General features: G+C 40.2%; 2 protein-coding genes across 3 annotated transcripts; both read right to left on the bottom strand.

The window, feature by feature from the left end:
* Window positions 1–1,261: 1,261 nt before the first annotated feature.
* fnta (farnesyltransferase, CAAX box, subunit alpha) lies at window positions 1,262–6,684 on the bottom strand. The gene is made up of 9 exons (XM_019273962.2): window positions 6,479–6,684; window positions 5,058–5,143; window positions 4,008–4,122; window positions 3,666–3,770; window positions 3,429–3,555; window positions 3,032–3,180; window positions 2,694–2,756; window positions 2,297–2,489; window positions 1,262–2,194 (listed from the first exon to the last, which is right to left on the bottom strand). The coding sequence occupies exons 1-9, from the start codon at window positions 6,604–6,606 to the stop codon at window positions 2,036–2,038; spliced, it is 1,125 nt and encodes a 374-aa protein (XP_019129507.2). The 5' UTR covers window positions 6,607–6,684; the 3' UTR covers window positions 1,262–2,035.
* Window positions 6,685–8,526: 1,842 nt separating this feature from the next.
* aup1 (AUP1 lipid droplet regulating VLDL assembly factor) lies at window positions 8,527–16,996 on the bottom strand. 2 transcript variants are annotated; one of them, XM_019273959.2, is made up of 12 exons: window positions 16,865–16,996; window positions 14,180–14,317; window positions 13,909–14,059; window positions 13,246–13,433; window positions 12,460–12,532; window positions 11,981–12,054; window positions 11,709–11,775; window positions 11,347–11,449; window positions 11,115–11,252; window positions 10,377–10,516; window positions 10,142–10,230; window positions 8,527–8,909 (listed from the first exon to the last, which is right to left on the bottom strand). In XM_019273959.2, the coding sequence occupies exons 1-12, from the start codon at window positions 16,903–16,905 to the stop codon at window positions 8,864–8,866; spliced, it is 1,248 nt and encodes a 415-aa protein (XP_019129504.1). In that variant the 5' UTR covers window positions 16,906–16,996; the 3' UTR covers window positions 8,527–8,863. The 2 variants fall into 2 exon arrangements, 1 of the variants encoding a protein (XP_019129504.1); XR_003463473.1 differs by lacking the exons at window positions 8,527–8,909; window positions 10,142–10,230; window positions 10,377–10,516 and adding an exon at window positions 10,546–10,850 and having other exon boundaries at window positions 11,014–11,252.
* Between the last annotated feature and the right edge of the window lie 1,911 nt (window positions 16,997–18,907).

Below are 18,907 nucleotides of genomic sequence, written 5' to 3'. Positions count from 1 at the left end.
CCTTCTGCTGTCTGTTTCTTTGTGTTGAATTACAGTATTTATGCAAATATGCCCCCCCTCTTAAAACCCTTATATGTGCTGCATGGTTCTGGTTATCAATGCTCCTGTCTCGGTGTTAAAAGACAAAACAATACGTGGCTGACTCTATGATAAACGGGGAGGCTGCAGAATCCCACACGGGATTAGCTGCCTTCTCCTCCATTTATAAGAAACAGATGTCTCAAAAACCCCAAGCTGGATCTCATCCAGGACTCTACACTGATACTCTGGTCTCCTGTTATTGTACTGTGTCTGAGCGTGCATCTTAAAAAGTGGCCGGTGGCATCACACCATCCTCCGTGATAACTAGAAGTCACATGTGGACAGCAGAAGACAGATTCCTGGCTGTGATTATGTCTCTGTCACCTGCATTTAATAACTTCAATAGCCTGAAGACTGCAGAAGAACCTGGGTGGGTTTATTTGGACCGGTGCTGGATTTAATTAGTATTTTAATTACACACTGTCTGCGACCGGTTTAGATTTTTTTTTGTTCTAGGTTTAACCACTAGGGAACACTGTCCTCCAAACAATGCTTGAAGTGATGCAGCAGGTACCTGATCTGTTTTGTTTAATAAGATGAAACAGCGCAGCCAATATTCATATTCACTTGGCAGCCTGGATTGTGAGCCGTGTGGCCTGTTTTGTGATTTCAGCTCCTGATCAACAAAGCAGCTGCTTCACACTCAGACTCATTCAAAGTCACATTGAAGGATGCGGGGAAAATTTAAGAGTATATTAGACTAAATTAATCACATGATTTGCCTTTATGTGCTGTACTATCACAGTGTCATGCAGCCCACATTCTCACATCACTGCGATGACGTGAACTTGCTGATCGCAGCGCCCTCCACACAGAGGAGGAAAAGCAGAGAGAAAAGCAAGCCGACCTCCTCTGATATCAAGTACTTAGAGAAGCTGTAATTACACACTGCTGGCAAAGCAACTGCTTGGTTAGAAACTGTGAGATATGGATTGTGTTGTGGCGTCAGCAGAAGTAGAAACAGCTGCATCTAGTGGAGTAAATCCATTTCCCAGCTCCGAGGGAGTCCAGGACATATGCTGTATGCGTATAGACTCGCCGGTTTTCTCCTGGCAGCACAGCTCTGGAGGACTGAAACACAACAAACTGCCCGATAGCAAGAAAAAAACAAAAAAACAGTGGCTCAGTTAGAGCAACTGTTATAGATTTGGATTTTAAAAAAAGAAAAAGGGGGAAGCTGTGCGTGTCATTGATCAGAATGCAGCAGCATACGGCTGCATTTGATCTGCTTTATTATCACTGCTGGAGCTTTACAGATCAGTATTACTACAAACTGTTTTATTTCCGTTCCCTTATAACACACATCAAAAAAAAAAAATGTAGCAAGAAGTGGGTTTACATGCACACAATACTCCAATCGGTCCATTCAAATCTTACATAACAAAACTTATAAATTATATTTTTAAAAAACGACACAAAGGAATGAGATAAACTTGTCAAAATGCTCCTTTTTTTTTCTCTACATGTTCCTGCCTTCACTCAAAGACATTAAATTGAATTATGTGTTGCATGTAAACGCACTCACACGGGTTTGTCAGTGCTGTCGTCGTGGGGACTGCCGTCAAACACAGATTTAAAGGTTCAGAAGACAAAAACACAAGAGAGAGATGAGCCGCTCATATAAGTCTAAAGTGATGATGATAGAAACTGGCTAAATGATTTGATGCCGATGGTTGTTTCGGGTGAGTAAAAAGGTAACAAATAATTTTTAAAAATATGAGCCGCTACGTTTGAAACGTCGCTTTTCTAACACAGATGTTATCACACTTCAGTACGGCGGAGATTTGCATGATTCAACCTCAATCCCGCCACGTTAGGTTATTGCATGTTAGTGGTTATTTTAAACAGACTTCTTCAGGAATTTACAGTAACATCAGACTTCATGAGTTGGCTCTGCCGACATTAATGATGAAGCAGGACAGGAGTGGAAATGGTGCAAGGTCTTCCTCGTGGTCTAACTCATCTCCTGTGGCTGAGGTGCCGGGGCTGACGGTTCGAGGGGAGGTTCGTCAGACGGGCCGCTGCTTCCAAATTTGTTCTTTAAAGAACGTCCCAAGAACAGCCAGTACTCCTTCCGGATGGTGTCCTTCTCGTGTGCGAGAAGTTCGCAAATCTTAAATGGTGGGAGAAGAAACACACAAGGGGTTTAAATCAGCCTTCATCACAAATTTAGAACAATTTCTATGGCTGTATCTTCCTTAAATTAAGCTCTTACTTCTAGAGCCCTTTTTAAGTTTTCCTTCTGCTCCTCTTCCCCCGCATTCTCTTTCTGGTTGCTGTTCTCCAAAGCATCCTCATAGCAATCAAACAGAAATGCTAGAAGATAAGGTGAACAATGTGTCTGCTTCAGCTCCAGTACTCTCTCCAGCAGGCCTGGCTGAGATGACAGACCTCTATCTTGCAGCATCCTTGACCGAAAAAAAAAGACAGATAGACAGATAGACAGGTACTGTCAGTGAGCTTTTCCATTTTTAATCACCTAGCCTGGAGTTAGTTTCCCCCCTGCAGCATGATATATATTGTGAGGAAGGCGCAGACAGAACATTTTGGGCAGATTCATACATCAAGAAAATACAAACTTAAGATAGACTGCAGAAAATGTTCCATCTTACCCTTTTAAATAGTTCCACGCACTTTCGTTGTGGGGAGCCTTCCTGATCTGTTTGCGACAATATCTTCGGCAGAGAGAGGAAAACCAGTTAAATGCATGAGACAGAAAACTTCAGGAATCTGGAACAAGGCCAGTATTAGAATTAGAAACTTATTATTAGTCATACAGCTTGTTCATATCTATAGGTTGGCAAGAAATGAAGTCAGAAATCTAATTTCTGACTTACATTGACTCCTAAACACGTAAACAGACACATTATATCTTTGTATGAAAAGCCTGAGATCCTTTTAATAGAAGATATTTCTGGTAGGAGCTCTGATCACTTTCTGTCCAACTCACTGAATCTCTCTCTCCACTATGGCGGCATCAGAGAAGCCCGTAGTGTGAGAAATGACAAAGTGCCTCTGGTTCCACGCGGAGTTATTCCTCACGTCGTCTTCCAAGAGACTCTCCACAAACTCCAGCTCGTTGTCCCACAGTTTGTACTCCTGGACATCGAATAAGACAAAAAAAAAAAATGTTGGCAACACGTCACCTGTTTATGTGATCACGTAGTGCTTTTTAATCTGCAAATGCATGAAACAAACGCCGACCACAGATGGACTAAAAACGGCACAACAGCAACAAATGAATAAGTAAAAGGGTTCGTTCTGGCAGGGTGGCTCGCAGTGGGCAGAAAGCTGAATCTCAGTCCACGTTTCTGAAGCCAAACTCTGCCGAGAGCTCCAACACCTACCTGGATGACCCACTGTCTGTGCTGCCAGGCGTGGTAGTTCTTTGCGTCTTGGCTGAGGATGTCTGCGATGAACTCCAATTCCTCCGAGGGGTCGTTCAACCACTCGACCACCATACGTCTGTGGTGCCTGGAAAAAAAAACGTTAACGAAATATAGAAAATAACTCAAACTGTTTATATCAAAAGTTATTCTATTACCCAACAGCTGCGTCAGCAATAAAGATGAATTTACACTCACCACACTTGGTAGTTTTTGGGTTGCTCCTCGATGATGGCAGTAATGTACCTCATCTCCTCCCTCAGATCCTTTGACAAGGCTTGCAGCAGTACTCGTCTGTAGTGCCTACACACACACACACACACACACACACACACACACACACACACACACACACACACACACACACACACGGGTCCAAAGATAAAACGTCGTACTGAGGAGGTGCGAGCACTTTCCAAAAGTACCATTTTGAAAACAGAAAATTACGTCTCTTGTTCTTGTTCCCCTCCATGTCATGAAAATGAGACACTGCTACGTGGTGCGTTCGTTTTCTCTATTCAAAACATGCGCCGCGCTCACCAAACTGTGTAATTGGCGGCATTCAGCTCAATGGCGTCTGCAGTCAAGGCGAAAGCACGCTCGCTCCTCTCGTCGTTCTTCAGGAGAGCACGGAAATAGTCGTAAACATCGGCGACTGTCAGAAAGAAAAAATGTTCAGCAACAAAGTTCAGACCAGAACTACTCCTGAATGTTTGGACTTGTGTCTCTAGTGTGATACATTCAAATGAGTAAATTATCACAAGCTACAGTTGAGGGATCTGCAGGTTTCCTCACTTTCACTCATGTTGTTTTCTGTGCGACTCTCACCAGAATTACTTTTATTGGCACAGCTAAAAAAACAAGGAGCCTGACAGGTAAACAAACAAAACTATATCACAGGTTGTGTCATGCACATGGAGGTAGGTAGATATAAATCTATACATGCACAGTTAGCTACCTTTAAGATATGTAAGGAGTATGATCAAATATTTACAATTAAAACATTTAATATCATCAAAAAATAAAGATCTGTCTTTGACAAAACTAACTAACTCTAAATAAAAAGGTGTGGTATATTTGTTTTAAGGGACTCTGGTGTCATCCAAAGAAAGATTAGAAGCATGGAGAGTAGAGACACGGGAAAATAAGCAAGCAAAGCATCCTCGGTATAAACTCAGAGAAGTATTCATCGATTTTGGACTTCTTCGAGCTCGAAGAATGATCGCTCTCTTCTTCAAAAATATACAAACATCCTCTGTTAGGTTACGGTTGAAGGAGATTGCAACAGACTTTGTGTTGTAAAGACTTAGGATGGATGAGAGTGTTGGATTAATTTGAGGATGATCACTGCTGCTGCTTTATTTAATTATTATTATGATCATTATTTCATTTCATATTTTGTTGTTGTCGTAGCTATCATTGCTTGTATGTATTCTACATGTGACAAACTCAATAAAGTACAGTATATACAGCCCAGTATGAGTAGACTGCGTGTTAAATATATTATTTCCATATTATATATATATAACACCAAAACCTCAATGTAAACTGTGAGAATGAATAAACAGCGTGTTTATTCTCGTCTCTTACACTTTTCAGAGTAGGCGATCTTCACCACGGGATTCGGTCCATCATCCTGAGGCACAGGCTCCAGGTCGGCCCACTCCTTTCGGTCTCTGAAACACAAACACGGAGGTGGATTTATTTATTTATTTATTTTCCTTTTCTCTCGTCTACTGATCTACTAAAACTGCCCCGATGTTTCTAATGTACTGTAATGTAATACGTATACGTCCCCCTGGCCATCAGACTGTACGGCAGCTCTCAGTCATGACAGGAGGCACAAGGCCATCAGACTGTACGGCAGCTCTCAGTCATGACAGGAGGCACAATGGACGACTTTCTGACTAAATCAAATCAAATCAGATTTTATTTGTAGAGCACAAATTTGCCTCAGGGGGCTTTACAATCTGTACAGAGAGTGACACCCTCTGTCTTTAGACCCTCGGTTCGAGTGACACAAAAAAAACTTTTAAAATGGAAAAAATGTGGAAGAAACCTCAGGAAGAGCCACAGAGGAGGGATCCCTCTCCCAGGATGGACAGACGTGCAATAGATGTCACGTGTACAAGAACAAATCAACACAAACATGTTGTACAATTACAATGAATGATAGAATGATTACAGCAGCAGTGGAACCTGTGACAGAGATAGACACGGATGCACAGCAGCAAATCATCAACTAACTATAAACTGTGATGGAGACATGGTATCAATAATGACAGTTATAAAGCAGCAGCCACTCCCTCTGCTACATGCTGTGTCTTTCATTTAGCCTCATTTAATTGTTCACAGTCCTTTATTTACTCCACTTGTATTTCTTTCTCATGTTTTTATAAAACATTTTCACCTCTACGGTCACTTTCTATTTCTCTATATAGTCTCTGTGTAGATGTTTAGCACGGGTTAACCTCCTAACACGGTTATATATTTATTTTCTATGCAAATGTTTACAGTTTAACTCCTCTGCACATATTTAAAATTATATGCAAATGTTTAATTTAGCTGCACGTACTTGAATTTAGATCTATCTCAATTTAATTAATTGTTTTAATGCATGGATGATGTGTTATAGGTTAATAATGTATTTTTATTGTCTGCATGAATGATCTGTCTGTCTGTCTACCTACCTGTCTGTCTGTCTACCTGTCTGTCTGTCTGTCTACCTGTCTAGTGAAACAAACATGTAATGTTGTGGTTGCGTTTCCTAAATGTTGCTAAACGTTGCAGGGCTGTGACTGACTTTACTAACCTGTCACTGATCCAACAAACGCTGCAGTTCATGCTGGTACCGTTAAACTAAACTTTAAACTAAACTTTAAACTAAACTTTAAACTAAACTTTAAACCTCGAACATCTCAAACAAACTAAAGTTACAGACTGACAGTCCGAGCTAAGCTAAGCCGAGCTAGCTCTCCAAACACTCGGGCACACTCGGGTAAAATCGTTACCTGTAAAATAAATACCGAGTGGGATCAACAAAGTAATCCTCCCCGGCATGTTCGTCAGCCTCCACGTCAAACTCTTTGTCCTCTTTGACGTCCACGGACTCGTTCAAAGTTTCCTCCACCCCGGACATCTTTAACGCTCCAGCTGCTCTGCGGCTTCTTCTTCCTCCCAGAGGACACGTCACATCCGGAGCAGCGGGGAGAGATGCGTTCAGGCGCGGTGGGAAATGTCAGTGTCGTTAAAATATATTTTAGTCGCAGAGAAACAAAACCAAAAAGTTTAAAACGAATAAATACTACTACTACTACTACTACTACTACTACTACTACTACTACCTACTACTACTACTACTACTACTACTACAACTACTACTATTACTACTACTACTACTACAACTACTACTATTACTACTACTACTACTACTACTACAACTACTACTACTACTACTACTACTAGTACTACAACTACTACTGCTACTGCTACTACTACTACTACTACTACTACAACAACTACTACTACTACTACTACCACTGCTAGTACTACAACTACTACTATTACTACTACTACTACTACTACTACTACTACTACTACTACTACCACTGCTAGTACTACAACTACTACTGCTACTGCTACTACTGCCATTACAACAACTACTACTACTACTACAACTACTACTGCTACTACAACAACTACTACTACTACTACTACTACAACTACTACTAGTTAGTACTACTACTACCACTACTACTACTACTACTACTAATAATAATAATAATCTGATTAATGTTTGAGAAAATGTGTCCATTAATACGAAATACTGTGCGGAATGAGACGTTTACGGCACATAAAACATTTATGGCAATGATAGATAGATAGATAGATAGATAGATAGATAGATAGATAGATAGATAGATAGATAGACTCTTTATTTTACTATCCTGTCATTGGTTTATTAGTCCCACCTGTTCAGATTTGCTTTTAACCTATGAACCCTCTGGGACACTCAGGTCCTCTGGTAGAGGCTTTTTAATCACCCTGAAGTCAGAATGAAAACCCACTGTTATAAAAATTAGGATTTATACTGGAGTTCAGATGTTCTAACTCATGTGATTGTGTGTTTCCTGTTTTTTTGCATGTCTCGTGCACTTCCCTTATTTGGACTGTGTTTTGTTGAGGATGGCAGGGAGAGATAATTGTAGATCAGTAGTTCAAGGACAGGAGAGACAAGGACGTGAGAAACAGGCCTGACAAGTGTCATTTGATACATAATGTTCATTACTGAGCAGACTCATCAGTGAGGGAGGTGTCCGAGACAGCCCATTTTTTTTAAAAATGTAAAGAACCAACTGTTAGAGCTCCTCGAGGAGCCTTTTCTCTGTAAACCCTTTTTGTGTGTTGCACTGTTAAAAGCTCCTTCTTGTACAAGAATAATAAATTCATCTTAAACTTTGATACTTTGAATCCAGTCTTCCTTATTCAAGAGTTTTTTCTTAAAAATCCCATAACACCCACAGTGAGGCATCACTCTTATTATGGTCCAACCTCCCAGAAGACCTGAGGACAGCAGCTAATGCTCATGTTTTTAAAATCTGGCTTTTACTTAAACTATTTTAATTCGGTTACCATATATATTTTTTTACTATTATTTATTTATGTAGTTAAATTATTATATTACTTTAATCTACTTGTCTCTGGTGTTTCCTCACAGCAAAATGATGGCAGCAATATTCTGCAGTTACATTTTTTTTGTCTGATTAATTGATCTGTTTCATATACCCAATCTTATATACTTATAATACATGAATCGTTGTTACACAGCAATCTATAGTCTTTTGGTTTTATTGTTTTTTTGACATGTCAAATTAAAAAGAGGGCAAGAGACTAAAAGTGAATTTTCTCAGAGCTTCAGGGGCACAAGATTAGGTTTTACTCTCTGGCTCCCTCCTATGGCAGCATTTAGAAGCCTTATGTTTGGGGGAAATGCAGACATGAATTAAAAACATTTATAAATGAAATACACAAATAATTAAGTCATGATCTGAGTCAAATGAACACACTCAGTTTCTTAAGGTCAAGCTGAACTTTATTTTCATCGACGACTCTGGACATTATAAAAATAAATAGATGATTCACAGTCAGTGGATCGTAATACAAATTGTTATCAAAATTATGTATCAGCCAGAATGAGGAATTAAACACATGCATAATCACCGTTCCATCAACATATACATATTCTGAATACTCGTCTCCGACTATTTGCAACTGACGAAGTCCGTTTCTCAACAGAACCCGTTGACAGAATATAAAATCACCATTCAAATTAGACAGCTATGCAAGTTGAATATGCTTCTCTCTGTTTTCAATGATGGCTTGACCCCAAAGTGTGTTCAGTGACCGTCCTCTTGATCCAATCCGTGTTTCTCGATGTAGCGTCTGGATGAGAGAGAAACAGATTTATTTAAACGGCTGCATGCATCACTGTCTTCTGGACTCACACTCCAGATTAAGATGAATGCAGTGCCATATGGTCAAAACTTGAAAAAACACATTTTAAATGGGATTTTAATTTAAGTGTAACACCACACTTCTAAATTATTTTTGTCCTAGAGTGACAGTTTGAATAAAAATCAATGCATGGTTACTCTGAGACCCACAGGGGTAAAATTTGCCATGTAAATAACTTTCCCGAGCAGTAGTTGATTTAGTCACTTGGGGGCTAATTCTGAAAAAGTGTTTTTATTTCTACTAAGATGTTTACATCCATAATGAAAATGAATATTCCAATAATATTCCTGTTAACATGCCGCTATCACACAGCCTCCCTGTTTCATTCATGCAGCCACCTTCTTGAAAACGTAGTCATGGTGTCATTTGTGCATATTCAAAAACCTGTTGACATCGAAGTCTTTCTTAGGATTTAAAAGAAGATGCACAGACCGATCAAACCTCCACAGTCAGCCCGAATAGAGACTATCCAGGTGGATTCATGGACTAAACTCTGATACTCTCCCTGTTGTGTTCTGGCTTTTGTTTATTTCATGAATCAGCTCCAAAATCTAGAGTCTAGCTCGCAATTTACGCTGCAAAATGGTGACGCTAAGAAGTTTCCTTTGGTTTGTGTCCGATGGTTTGAAAGAGAGACAGATAGCTTTGGTCAAGAGACATAGACAGTGAGCTTATCATCACCCACATTATCATCAGGTGACTTACGTTCTAAAAAACAAGCTTCACGCCAAAGAGATAAAACTGTTAAAATATCTCATGTTGGTTAGTCTCTGACTGCTGCTTCAGAGACAGTCTGGAGGTCTATAGGGTCTAAATTAGTGAAGACACACCAAACGTTTAACACTATGTGGAATCAGTACTGAGCAACAGACACGACCCTGGAAATGTATTTAAAGTAAATCCTGAGCCAAATGAATACTGCAAAAAAACTGTTCACCTCTGCACGAGTGCAGGTTGTTGTGCATAATTAAGCAGCTTTGGCTTTTCTCGGGGGTTATTAACATGAACTGAACAGACATGGAGCACATTTTCTGATTGAAACAACAGTTAAAAGACTAACAGAACATTTTTATTCCACAATGTATAGCTGCCCTTTGAGAGAGGTTTATTCTTTTCACCATGTGACATTGCTAATGGCAAGAAAGAAAGAAAAATCTCACCTTCTTGCAAAATTATACAGCGCTTCCTTTCTCTCTTGCAGAGACAAATGTCTGTCAGCTGGTGATCTCCCAAAAGATTTGGCAGCAGGCTGCGGATGGAAAAAAATGTAATTATCATTTATGTAAAAAAAGTGTCACAACAATAAAAGTAGCTGAACTAAAATGTCCAATATTTAATTTTCTATCTAATCTAATTAAAATGGATCCTAAGCAGCGTGTGGCAGCGTCGTCAAACCTTTATGGTGGGAGCAGGACCGGAGGAATAGGAGCTGCTCTTAGTAGGCCCGAAAGTCGACGTCTCGGTCGCTTCCATCTGAGTTTCCTCCTTGTTCTCCAGCAGATTTGTTATGGTGGTGTCAATGCAATTGGTTTTTGCTGCACACGATCAAAAGACAATGGAGTTTGTGGAGGGTGCGTTACAAACTGATTGAACAGGAGCAGAGTGTGGTAGATAACACAGTACATTTCAAAGAGGCGACAAGGACATGAGGTCTGTAGAAAATCCCCACCTCGTCCACCTCAAATCAATAATATACTAATTTCTCCCTTTTCTTAAGATTGAGCTGTATTACTAAGTTTTTTGTTCAATTGTTAATTGACCCTTAAGTTCGAGTTGTGTGAATTAATATGTTGCCTTTTATTTTCTCCTCTCCATCAGGAAGGAACCAGCTAACGATAAATGAGAATGAATCGGATCGAATCAAATCCATTGTCCCTGTTAAAAGGGTTTTTGTGGGCAAGTTTTTCCTCACTCGAACCGAGGGTCTAAGGACAGAGGGTGTCACTCCCTGTACAGATTGTAAAGCCCTCTGAGGCAAATGTACTTTGTGACTTTGGGCTATACAAATAAAATTGATTTGATTTGATTTGATTTGTGTTGCTTCACCAATAAACAAGAACCAGTCTATTCTCCACACCAAGGTAATATTTTACAAGGTCCAAATGTTAAAGTGCGAGTGAAACTGATTCTTACCCAAGTCCTTTGCGATTACATTCAGAGGGACATGAGGCAGCACGTCCTTCACCTGCTGGGCCATTTTAGCAATCCTACGATCATCTGTGCCCAAACTCTGGACCATGAAACCGAGGCCGATGGAGGCAGGTCTGACACCTGGAGGACGGAAACAGAACAGCTGACATCGCCTCAAAACTCAAAAAACTAGTAGCTAAATCCTTTAAATGTAAATGTGTGCGTGTTAATTTACTGGTAGATGTTTGTGGTACGGTGTGTCTTTTCCTCTTGATGTGCTCTGCTTTGTCAGCTTTAGTGATCTTGGTGGAGACCAAGCCGAGTTCACCGGCTAGCAGCTGAAATTAAAGACACACATAAGACAACGTCAGCGTCATTAGTGAACAAAATACAGGGTGGAATCATAAGTCTGATAATGTGTTTTTAAGGAATTACAGTGAGATCATTTCAGTTTATTAAAGAGTGACTGGGGTGTACTGAAGGCACAGGCGCCAGAAGTTAGATAAACTGTCTAAGTTGCATGACATTCCCACATATTTGTTTTTACCGTTACATAACACTTTATTAATCCACTCAGCTGACAAATATTGGTTATACCTCTTGGACTTTGTTGGCAAACTCCTGCATGGACTCCCCGTCTTGTATGGATACTGGTGGGAGCCAACTGGCATGAAAATGAGACGCGAAAAAGCAAAAAAATAAGAAGTTAATACTGACGACGACTGCGGCGACGGAAATGAATGAAAATCAACTGGAGGCTATTTTTAAAAAAAACTTAAACTCAATATGAAAGCCGTGCTCGTTACATCAACAACAAACTTTAAAAAAGCAATTGCTGATAGAAAATAATGATACAAATTATTTAGTACCTTACATGATACACTGTACATGGAGCAAAAAAAGTCCACAAAAGCTCCATCAACCAACTCGACTCTGGCGTGCTCTGTGGACACACAAGACAATGACGTCACTCATATTGTTATATTAGCGTGTAGTGTGACACGCCCTACATTCAGCTATACATGTGGAGAATAATAATAGCTGTGCTGCTTTATCCTGTCGACCTGAACGTGAGACAGAATCAGTCTTGGTACTGAGATCACTGAGCAGGACTCACTGATATTTCCAGGAATTCTGGGTTATTTCGTAATGATTTTCCATAGCTGGGATATAAAAACATTATTTTCTCTTATTGATTTCCTTCTTCTTCCTGTACGTCAACATTTTGTTAGTGTTAGAGGCAGTCACATGGTTACGTGTCATTACAATCTCACACAGTGAATGCCGATAATCATATCTGGGTAATGGTATCTCCTATTTTTGTGCTCAAAGTTTCAAATGACATTACCAAAGCGATCAATGGTCTGGTCACCCGTAAGGCCACAGGCTGAATGGAATCAGTCAGTGAGAAAGGCCAAGAACTGAGAGGAAACAAATAGATTTAGTATGTTAGTTGAAAAATCTGACTTTTTTCAATCCTTACAAATACAAATACACATTTGGACATATTCATAAAGTTAACACAGAGAATCACAGGACAAATAGCCAGTGTTGCTGGTGTGTTTTAGTCACTTTCAGTGTAGTGGAAACTAATATAAAATTTATTTCAGAGCTCTGCAATCAAAAATCATATTACCGAGAGCTCCTCTGAGCTATTTTAGGTTGCAGTGTGTCTCCAGGTGTCTCCAGCTGCAGGTATACTGCACGAGTTACCCAAATTAGTGATTAAAATGAATCAATTTTGCACCCGCTTTCAGTTCCTTACACTAATTTGCCCATAGAACTCTACGGGGAAATTAGCAGCAAGAAACAAGCGCCAAAGTAATTCATCTCCATCTCACAAGTGCTTACGGAAGATGAATGATTATTTTGTGGCTGGCTTGATTAAAATCAAGCCAAAGTCATTGAGTATGAGGCCAGATCACCATCTCTAATGCGCAAGTACTGATCCCAAACAACAGTTTGCACAGTTGTAGGACTGCTTTTGATTATTGTATGTAAATATGAAGACGATCCAAAACCATAAACAAGAGAGCTGAAGCAGAATTTGTGGGGGAAAATACACAAACAGTAGCTGTGTCATTCTCAGCGGCATAAAGAAAACATGGGTGGTTACATCAATAACCTGACTAACCTGAACTTCAGCAGGCCAGCACGTCCGTTTGTGGTGTCCTCTTCAGGAAACAGAAGCAAAGGTGGGGTGCCTTCAGTGGAGCAGTACCTCTGAAGAGACTCTCCTACCGCTTCCTGCCCAGATGCTGAATGGATTTCCATGAAGCCTCTGGCCCAGCACACGAAGCCTGTGGAGCCCTCTAACTGGGGCTAACGTGCAAGAAGAGGAGACACACGGCGAGCTCAGCTGACGCTGCAATCACTGGATGTAACAGTAAAACGCCACAATGATCAAATAAAAGCGTGTGAGATTTTACTATGCTTCATGCACCGGTGCACGGTTTGCAAGCTGCATGTGTCATCTGAAGCCACTGTTTACACACGGGACATGGTGTACTTTCATCCTGGCAGTTTTCACACTGTTTCAAATGTAACACTGACGTGTAGGTGTGAAAGTGCACCAGTGATCAATACGAATGTAAGCACAATGAAAACTACAGATACTAGCACTTCACTCAACTGTGACACTTCTACACAAACACTGTGCAGCAAACTTTTGAGAGGACATGTTGCAGACATGTTGCCACATGCCGGCAGGTGCAAACTAACACAGGAAGCATGTAGCAATCTTACTTATCGTATAACATTGTTTATCAAAAGAGGGTGTTAAAAGTCCAACACTCACAGTACTGCAGGGGGTCAGGAGGTTGATTATGTTGTGGTCGAACTCTGTCACGTGATTGCACATGTAAAGCTTGGTGTTTTTGTCTCTGGAGCGAGGGTTTTTCTGTCTCACGTGCATCCCCAGGACTGAGCACATAATCCTTACAATAAATCTAAAGAGGACAAAAGACGTACAGGAAGATGTAACCAGAGCTATCGTCTCATTAACGTGAATAACATGCAGGTTTTTTTGTCGTGTGTCACTAGAAGTCCCGACACTTTTAAGTACTTGCCTTCTAACAAAACTTTCTGGAAGTGCACAGCTGACCAAGAACACGTGAACCCCGATAAAAATCCGTATCAGCATCAAACAAACGCCGACTGGAAAGTAAACCAGCAGCAGCAGGAGAACAACGGCGTCTTTGGGAAACCTGGACAAAGACAGAATCAGAGAACATTTTATGTGTTATGTATTTTTAGAGAGACGTTAAAAAAGGTTTAATGCCAGTAATGTCTGTTTAATGACAGACGATGAGTCACACAGAGAGCGACTTGAAAAGGTAACGCAACTTTAATCAGAAGCAAACAAACTAAATCTAAACCCACCCCGACCCCCCCATCACATTGACTGAACTTCACGCCACACACCAACACTTACTTATACTGTCTTACTGGATATATAGTGTATTTTACGCTACAATCCATACTGTACATTCATTTGTCGACCAATTTGAATGCACTACACTGTTAATACTGTTCATATCTTAGTTTAATATGATATAATTACACTTGTATTTACATTTTTTGACTTGTAACTGATGCTGCAGCCAAGCTGTATATATCTATGTATTCATTTAAACTGTCTCTCTCTTGGTATAGGGAGGAATCTCTGAAATACATTTTAAAAATTAAATAAATGAATTTAAAAACATATACTATCAAAATACTGCACAGTTTTAGGAGTTTTGCATGTCCTGTAATGGTTTGTTTGGACATCAGTGTAGTCGTGTTCGTGCATGTGGCGTGCATACACTCATGATTAATTAAGAATTAAAATATGATGGCGAGACATTAAGAAAATAAAACACTGAAACGTCTACATCTACAGTCAACAATAATAATGTTCTCATCAGGAATAAACCCGCCTCATGGAGCTGAACAGGGTCATCATCTATCACAGTGGAGGTACTATGAGATGGTACGCTGTGTAAAAAGTTTGAGAAACACTGCCTTATAAACACAGTCATATTAATCTGCACTATCATTTATATACGCTTGCTCGTGTGTAGATTACTCTGCCAGTGCACTTCTGCTTTTGTTGTCTCAGTACTTTGTGCAACCTGATCTAAAAGATGAACCACGTGTGGACTACTTTTATTTTAACCTAACCACTACCAAACCTCCACATCCATCCACTATATGCTTGCCAGATGTTTGAATTTCAGGTAAAGGCCAGATTTTTAAAAGTTTGCTCTTAAAAACATGAGCATCATCTGCTGTCCTCAGGTCTTCATGGGAGGTTGGACCATAATAAAAAAGGAAAAATGCCTCATTGTGGGTTTTCATTCTGACTTCAGGGGGATTAAAAAGCCTCTACCTGAGGACCTGAGTGCCCCAGAGGGTTAAAAGCAAATCTGAACAGGTGGGACTAAGATTTATAAACCAATGAAAGGATGAATTGTGATGCCTAGACTCAACTTTGCACCTAAAAGATCCTGCAGGATACTTCAGGTGTCAAACACCTGGTCGGTGCCGATACTTGCAACAGACAAAAGGGTGTGAAAACACTTTGTGAAGGGGGCGTCTTCTTGAGCAGACAAAAGGACGTGAGTCGCCCCTCAGGTATAAATATCCAGGTGTCCCCATGCTTGGGGTCTTTTCTCCATCTGTCACCGCTCGCGTGTTGAACCAACCTTTTCTTTGCAAAGAAGATAAAAACCTTGTCGGCCTGCAGAAGTCTCTAGTTCATTCTTCCACAACACAACTGACTCACACAATTCAAGTCAAAATCACCTTTTCCATAATAGGTGATTTATGGACGGCAGTAGCTCAGTCCATAGGGACTTGGCTTGGGAACCGGAGGGTGGCCGGTTCAAGTCCCACATGGACCAAAAATATGGAAGGTGGACTGGTAGCTGGAGAGGTGCCAGTTCACCTCCTGGGCACTGCCTAGGTGCCCTTGAGCAAGGCACCAATCCCCCACAACTGCTCGCTGGGCGCTTCTCAGGGGGGCTGCCCATCACTCCACCATCTCTCTCCACATTTGCATGTCTATGAGCCCTTGTATCTTGTACTGCATGTGTTCTGGGTTAAAATGCATGTCAAAATAAAATAGAGTGAAAAAAGATTTCCCCATTGGAGATGAATAAAGTATATCTTCTTCTTCATCTGATTCAATTGCATTGTCCTATTCTAACCTGTTTTTTAATGTTGTATTCTTGTAATTTGATACTTTTTGGTTCTTTTAGTTTGTTTCTGTAAGGTGACAGAAATAAAATGTATTATTATTAGTAGTATAATAATAAACCCAGCTCTTTCATTACGACACACGGTTACTGTCAGTTTAGCCTCAGCTTTGGTTTCAACGAGTTTTCACGTGTCTCTGCATGATTGACACCAGCCTACACCACAGTCAGCACAGCTACACCTGCAGGCCTCATGATGCACCACCTGTATTCACACTGATGGGGCACTATTTTTGGTGTTGCATGTTTGCTTTACCTTTATATGGCAAAGTTACACCACACACACACACACACACACCACACACACACACACACACACACACCACCACCTCTAACCTTACAGCTGTGTTACAACGTTGCACAACACAACATCACGTTAACGTCACCACGCACAGTTACTAACATGTTAAACACTCCTCTTCCTTTAAGGGAGCCACAGTGGGTTTATAAAGACGACCACATGTAGTGAAAGTGTCTAATTATCTATTATTATTTATATTTCAGGTGTCTTACCGACGAAAGTCAAACATGTCTTCGATGCCCCGAGTCTCCATGTCAGGCTAATGCTAAGAAAACAACCTGAGCCCTGGAAATAAATTGTCATAACGTTACGACAGGCGGTGTTTTTTCTGTCGTCCGGAGGATTAAACTGGCAGCTAACGTCGCTGTTTCCCCGACGCAGTTGAAAGAGTTGAGTTAAAACGTCGTCCCGGAGCCGATTGTCCAAGTTTAGTGTTAGCTTAGCTTCTCTCTCTCTCCGTCAGCTCCGCCAGCAGCAACAATAACACTTCCGGCCCAGGACTCCTCCAGAATAAAAGCGGCGCTTTGTTTAAAAAAAAAAAGAAAAACAAAGTGAGTGAGTCCTTTACTTTCAAAATAAAAGTCCACCCATAGGGAAAAGACTGGAAAATTTAAGATGTTTGTCGCTCTCTAGTGGTTGTATTTGTTTTATTTATACAAACCATACTTTTTTTTAAAGAGGGCCAGATTTGACAGTGGGAAGATGCCCGGGGGCCAAACATAACATTTTAAAAAATGAAAAAATGAACAATAAAAGTTACAATTTTGTTTTCATTGTCACAATTATATTATTTTTTTAATGACAATGTAACCAAATCTAAGCCAATCAGGCGTGAAAACATCTAAAAACCTCCTTTCTTTCACATCTGAAGTCAGATAACAAAGAATAATAAGGAATACTTTAACCTTGCATGAAGTTGATACATATCTTAACCTCATGTTCATTGTAGACATGACTTATTATGAGCAATGCAAAGTCTGTTAACATTTAAGTTTAAAACATATCGCTCTGTCTTGTCAAAATCATTCAGAAAGTAATATTTATGTCACATTACAGATATATAACACCAGCAGTTATGGCCTGCTCTGGATTTGTCAGATACTGTATGGCTGGAACGATTTTTGGTTGACATCATGAAGCATTTGAACTCTAAGGACATAAACTGGCTTGGTGTTATATATCTGTAATGTGACCATAAATCTTACTTTCTTGAATGCTTCGACAAGACAGGCGATATGTTTCTAAAAAACTTACACTGTTACACAGACTTTGCAATTGCTTTTCCTAATAAGTCATGCTTACAATGAACATGAGGTTAAAGCTATGTTATCAAACTTCATTGCAAGTTTAAGTATTTCCTTTCTTTCTTTGTTATTCTGAACTTCAGATGTTGAAAGAAAGGCGGTTTGTTAGATGTGTTCACGCCTGATTGGCTTAGATTTGGTTACATGTCATGAAAAATTAATCATAATTGTGACAATGAAAACAAAATTGTAACCTTTTATTTGTTTCATTTTTTCATTTTTAAATGTTAGTGTTGGGCCCCGGGCATCTTCACACCGTTCAAATCTGGCCCTCTTTATTAAAAAAAAAGTCTGGTTTGTATAAAATATAAAACCACATACAACCACTAGTAGAGCGGACCAACACATCTTAATGTTCCGTCTTTTCCCTATGGGTGGACCCTTTTTATTTTGAAAAGTAAAAGGACTCACTCACTTGTTTTTTCTTTTTTTTTTAAACAAAAGCGCAGATTTATTTCTGGAGGAGTTCCGGGCCGGAAGTGTGATTGTTGCTGCTGGCGGAGCTGACGGACGAGAGAGAGGAAAGCTAAGCTAACACTTAAACTTGGGACAATTCCGGCTCCGGGACGACGTTTTAACTCAACTCCTTCAAGCTCTCGGGGGGGCGGGAGGAAACAGCGTACGTTTAGCTGCCTGTTTACTCCTCCGGGACGACAGAAAAAACACCGCCGTCGAAACGTTCCTGACTCTAATTTATTCCAGGGCTCTCCGGTTGTTTTCTTAGCATTAGCCTGACATGGAGACTCGGGGCATCGAAGACATGTTTGACTTTCGTCCGGTAAGACACCTGAACTATAACTAATAGCTAGATTAATTAGGGACACTGTCACTACATTGTGTCGTCTTTTATAAACCACTGTGGCCCCCTAAAGGAAAAGAGGAGTGTTTAACATGTTAGTAAACTGTGCTGTGGTGACGTTAACGTGAATGTTTGTTGTGCAACGTTGTAAC

Source organism: Larimichthys crocea, chromosome I (assembly GCF_000972845.2).
Source record: "Larimichthys crocea isolate SSNF chromosome I, L_crocea_2.0, whole genome shotgun sequence".
Lineage (NCBI taxonomy): Eukaryota > Metazoa > Chordata > Actinopteri > Sciaenidae > Larimichthys > Larimichthys crocea.
Note: the sequence above shows the minus strand (reverse complement) of the source record. Positions and strands in the feature narration are given on the sequence as shown.

Excerpts from the sequence above, each read along its gene's own strand:
- aup1 (XM_019273959.2), bottom strand. The coding sequence starts at position 16,905 with ATGGAGACTCGGGGCATCGAAGACATGTTTGACTTTCGTCG. Across the intron at positions 11,450-11,708 it reads TTGCCAACAAAGTCCAAGAG|CTGCTAGCCGGTGAACTCGG; the intron begins GTATAACCAATA and ends CTTTAATTTCAG. Across the intron at positions 10,231-10,376 it reads GTCCTGCTCCCACCATAAAG|CCTGCTGCCAAATCTTTTGG; the intron begins GTTTGACGACGC and ends TTCCATCCGCAG.
- fnta (XM_019273962.2), bottom strand. The coding sequence starts at position 6,606 with ATGTCCGGGGTGGAGGAAACTTTGAACGAGTCCGTGGACGTCAAAGAG. Across the intron at positions 5,144-6,478 it reads ACTCGGTATTTATTTTACAG|AGACCGAAAGGAGTGGGCCG; the intron begins GTAACGATTTTA and ends TTTGTGTTTCAG. Across the intron at positions 2,757-3,031 it reads ATAGTGGAGAGAGAGATTCA|ATATTGTCGCAAACAGATCA; the intron begins GTGAGTTGGACA and ends TCTCTGCCGAAG.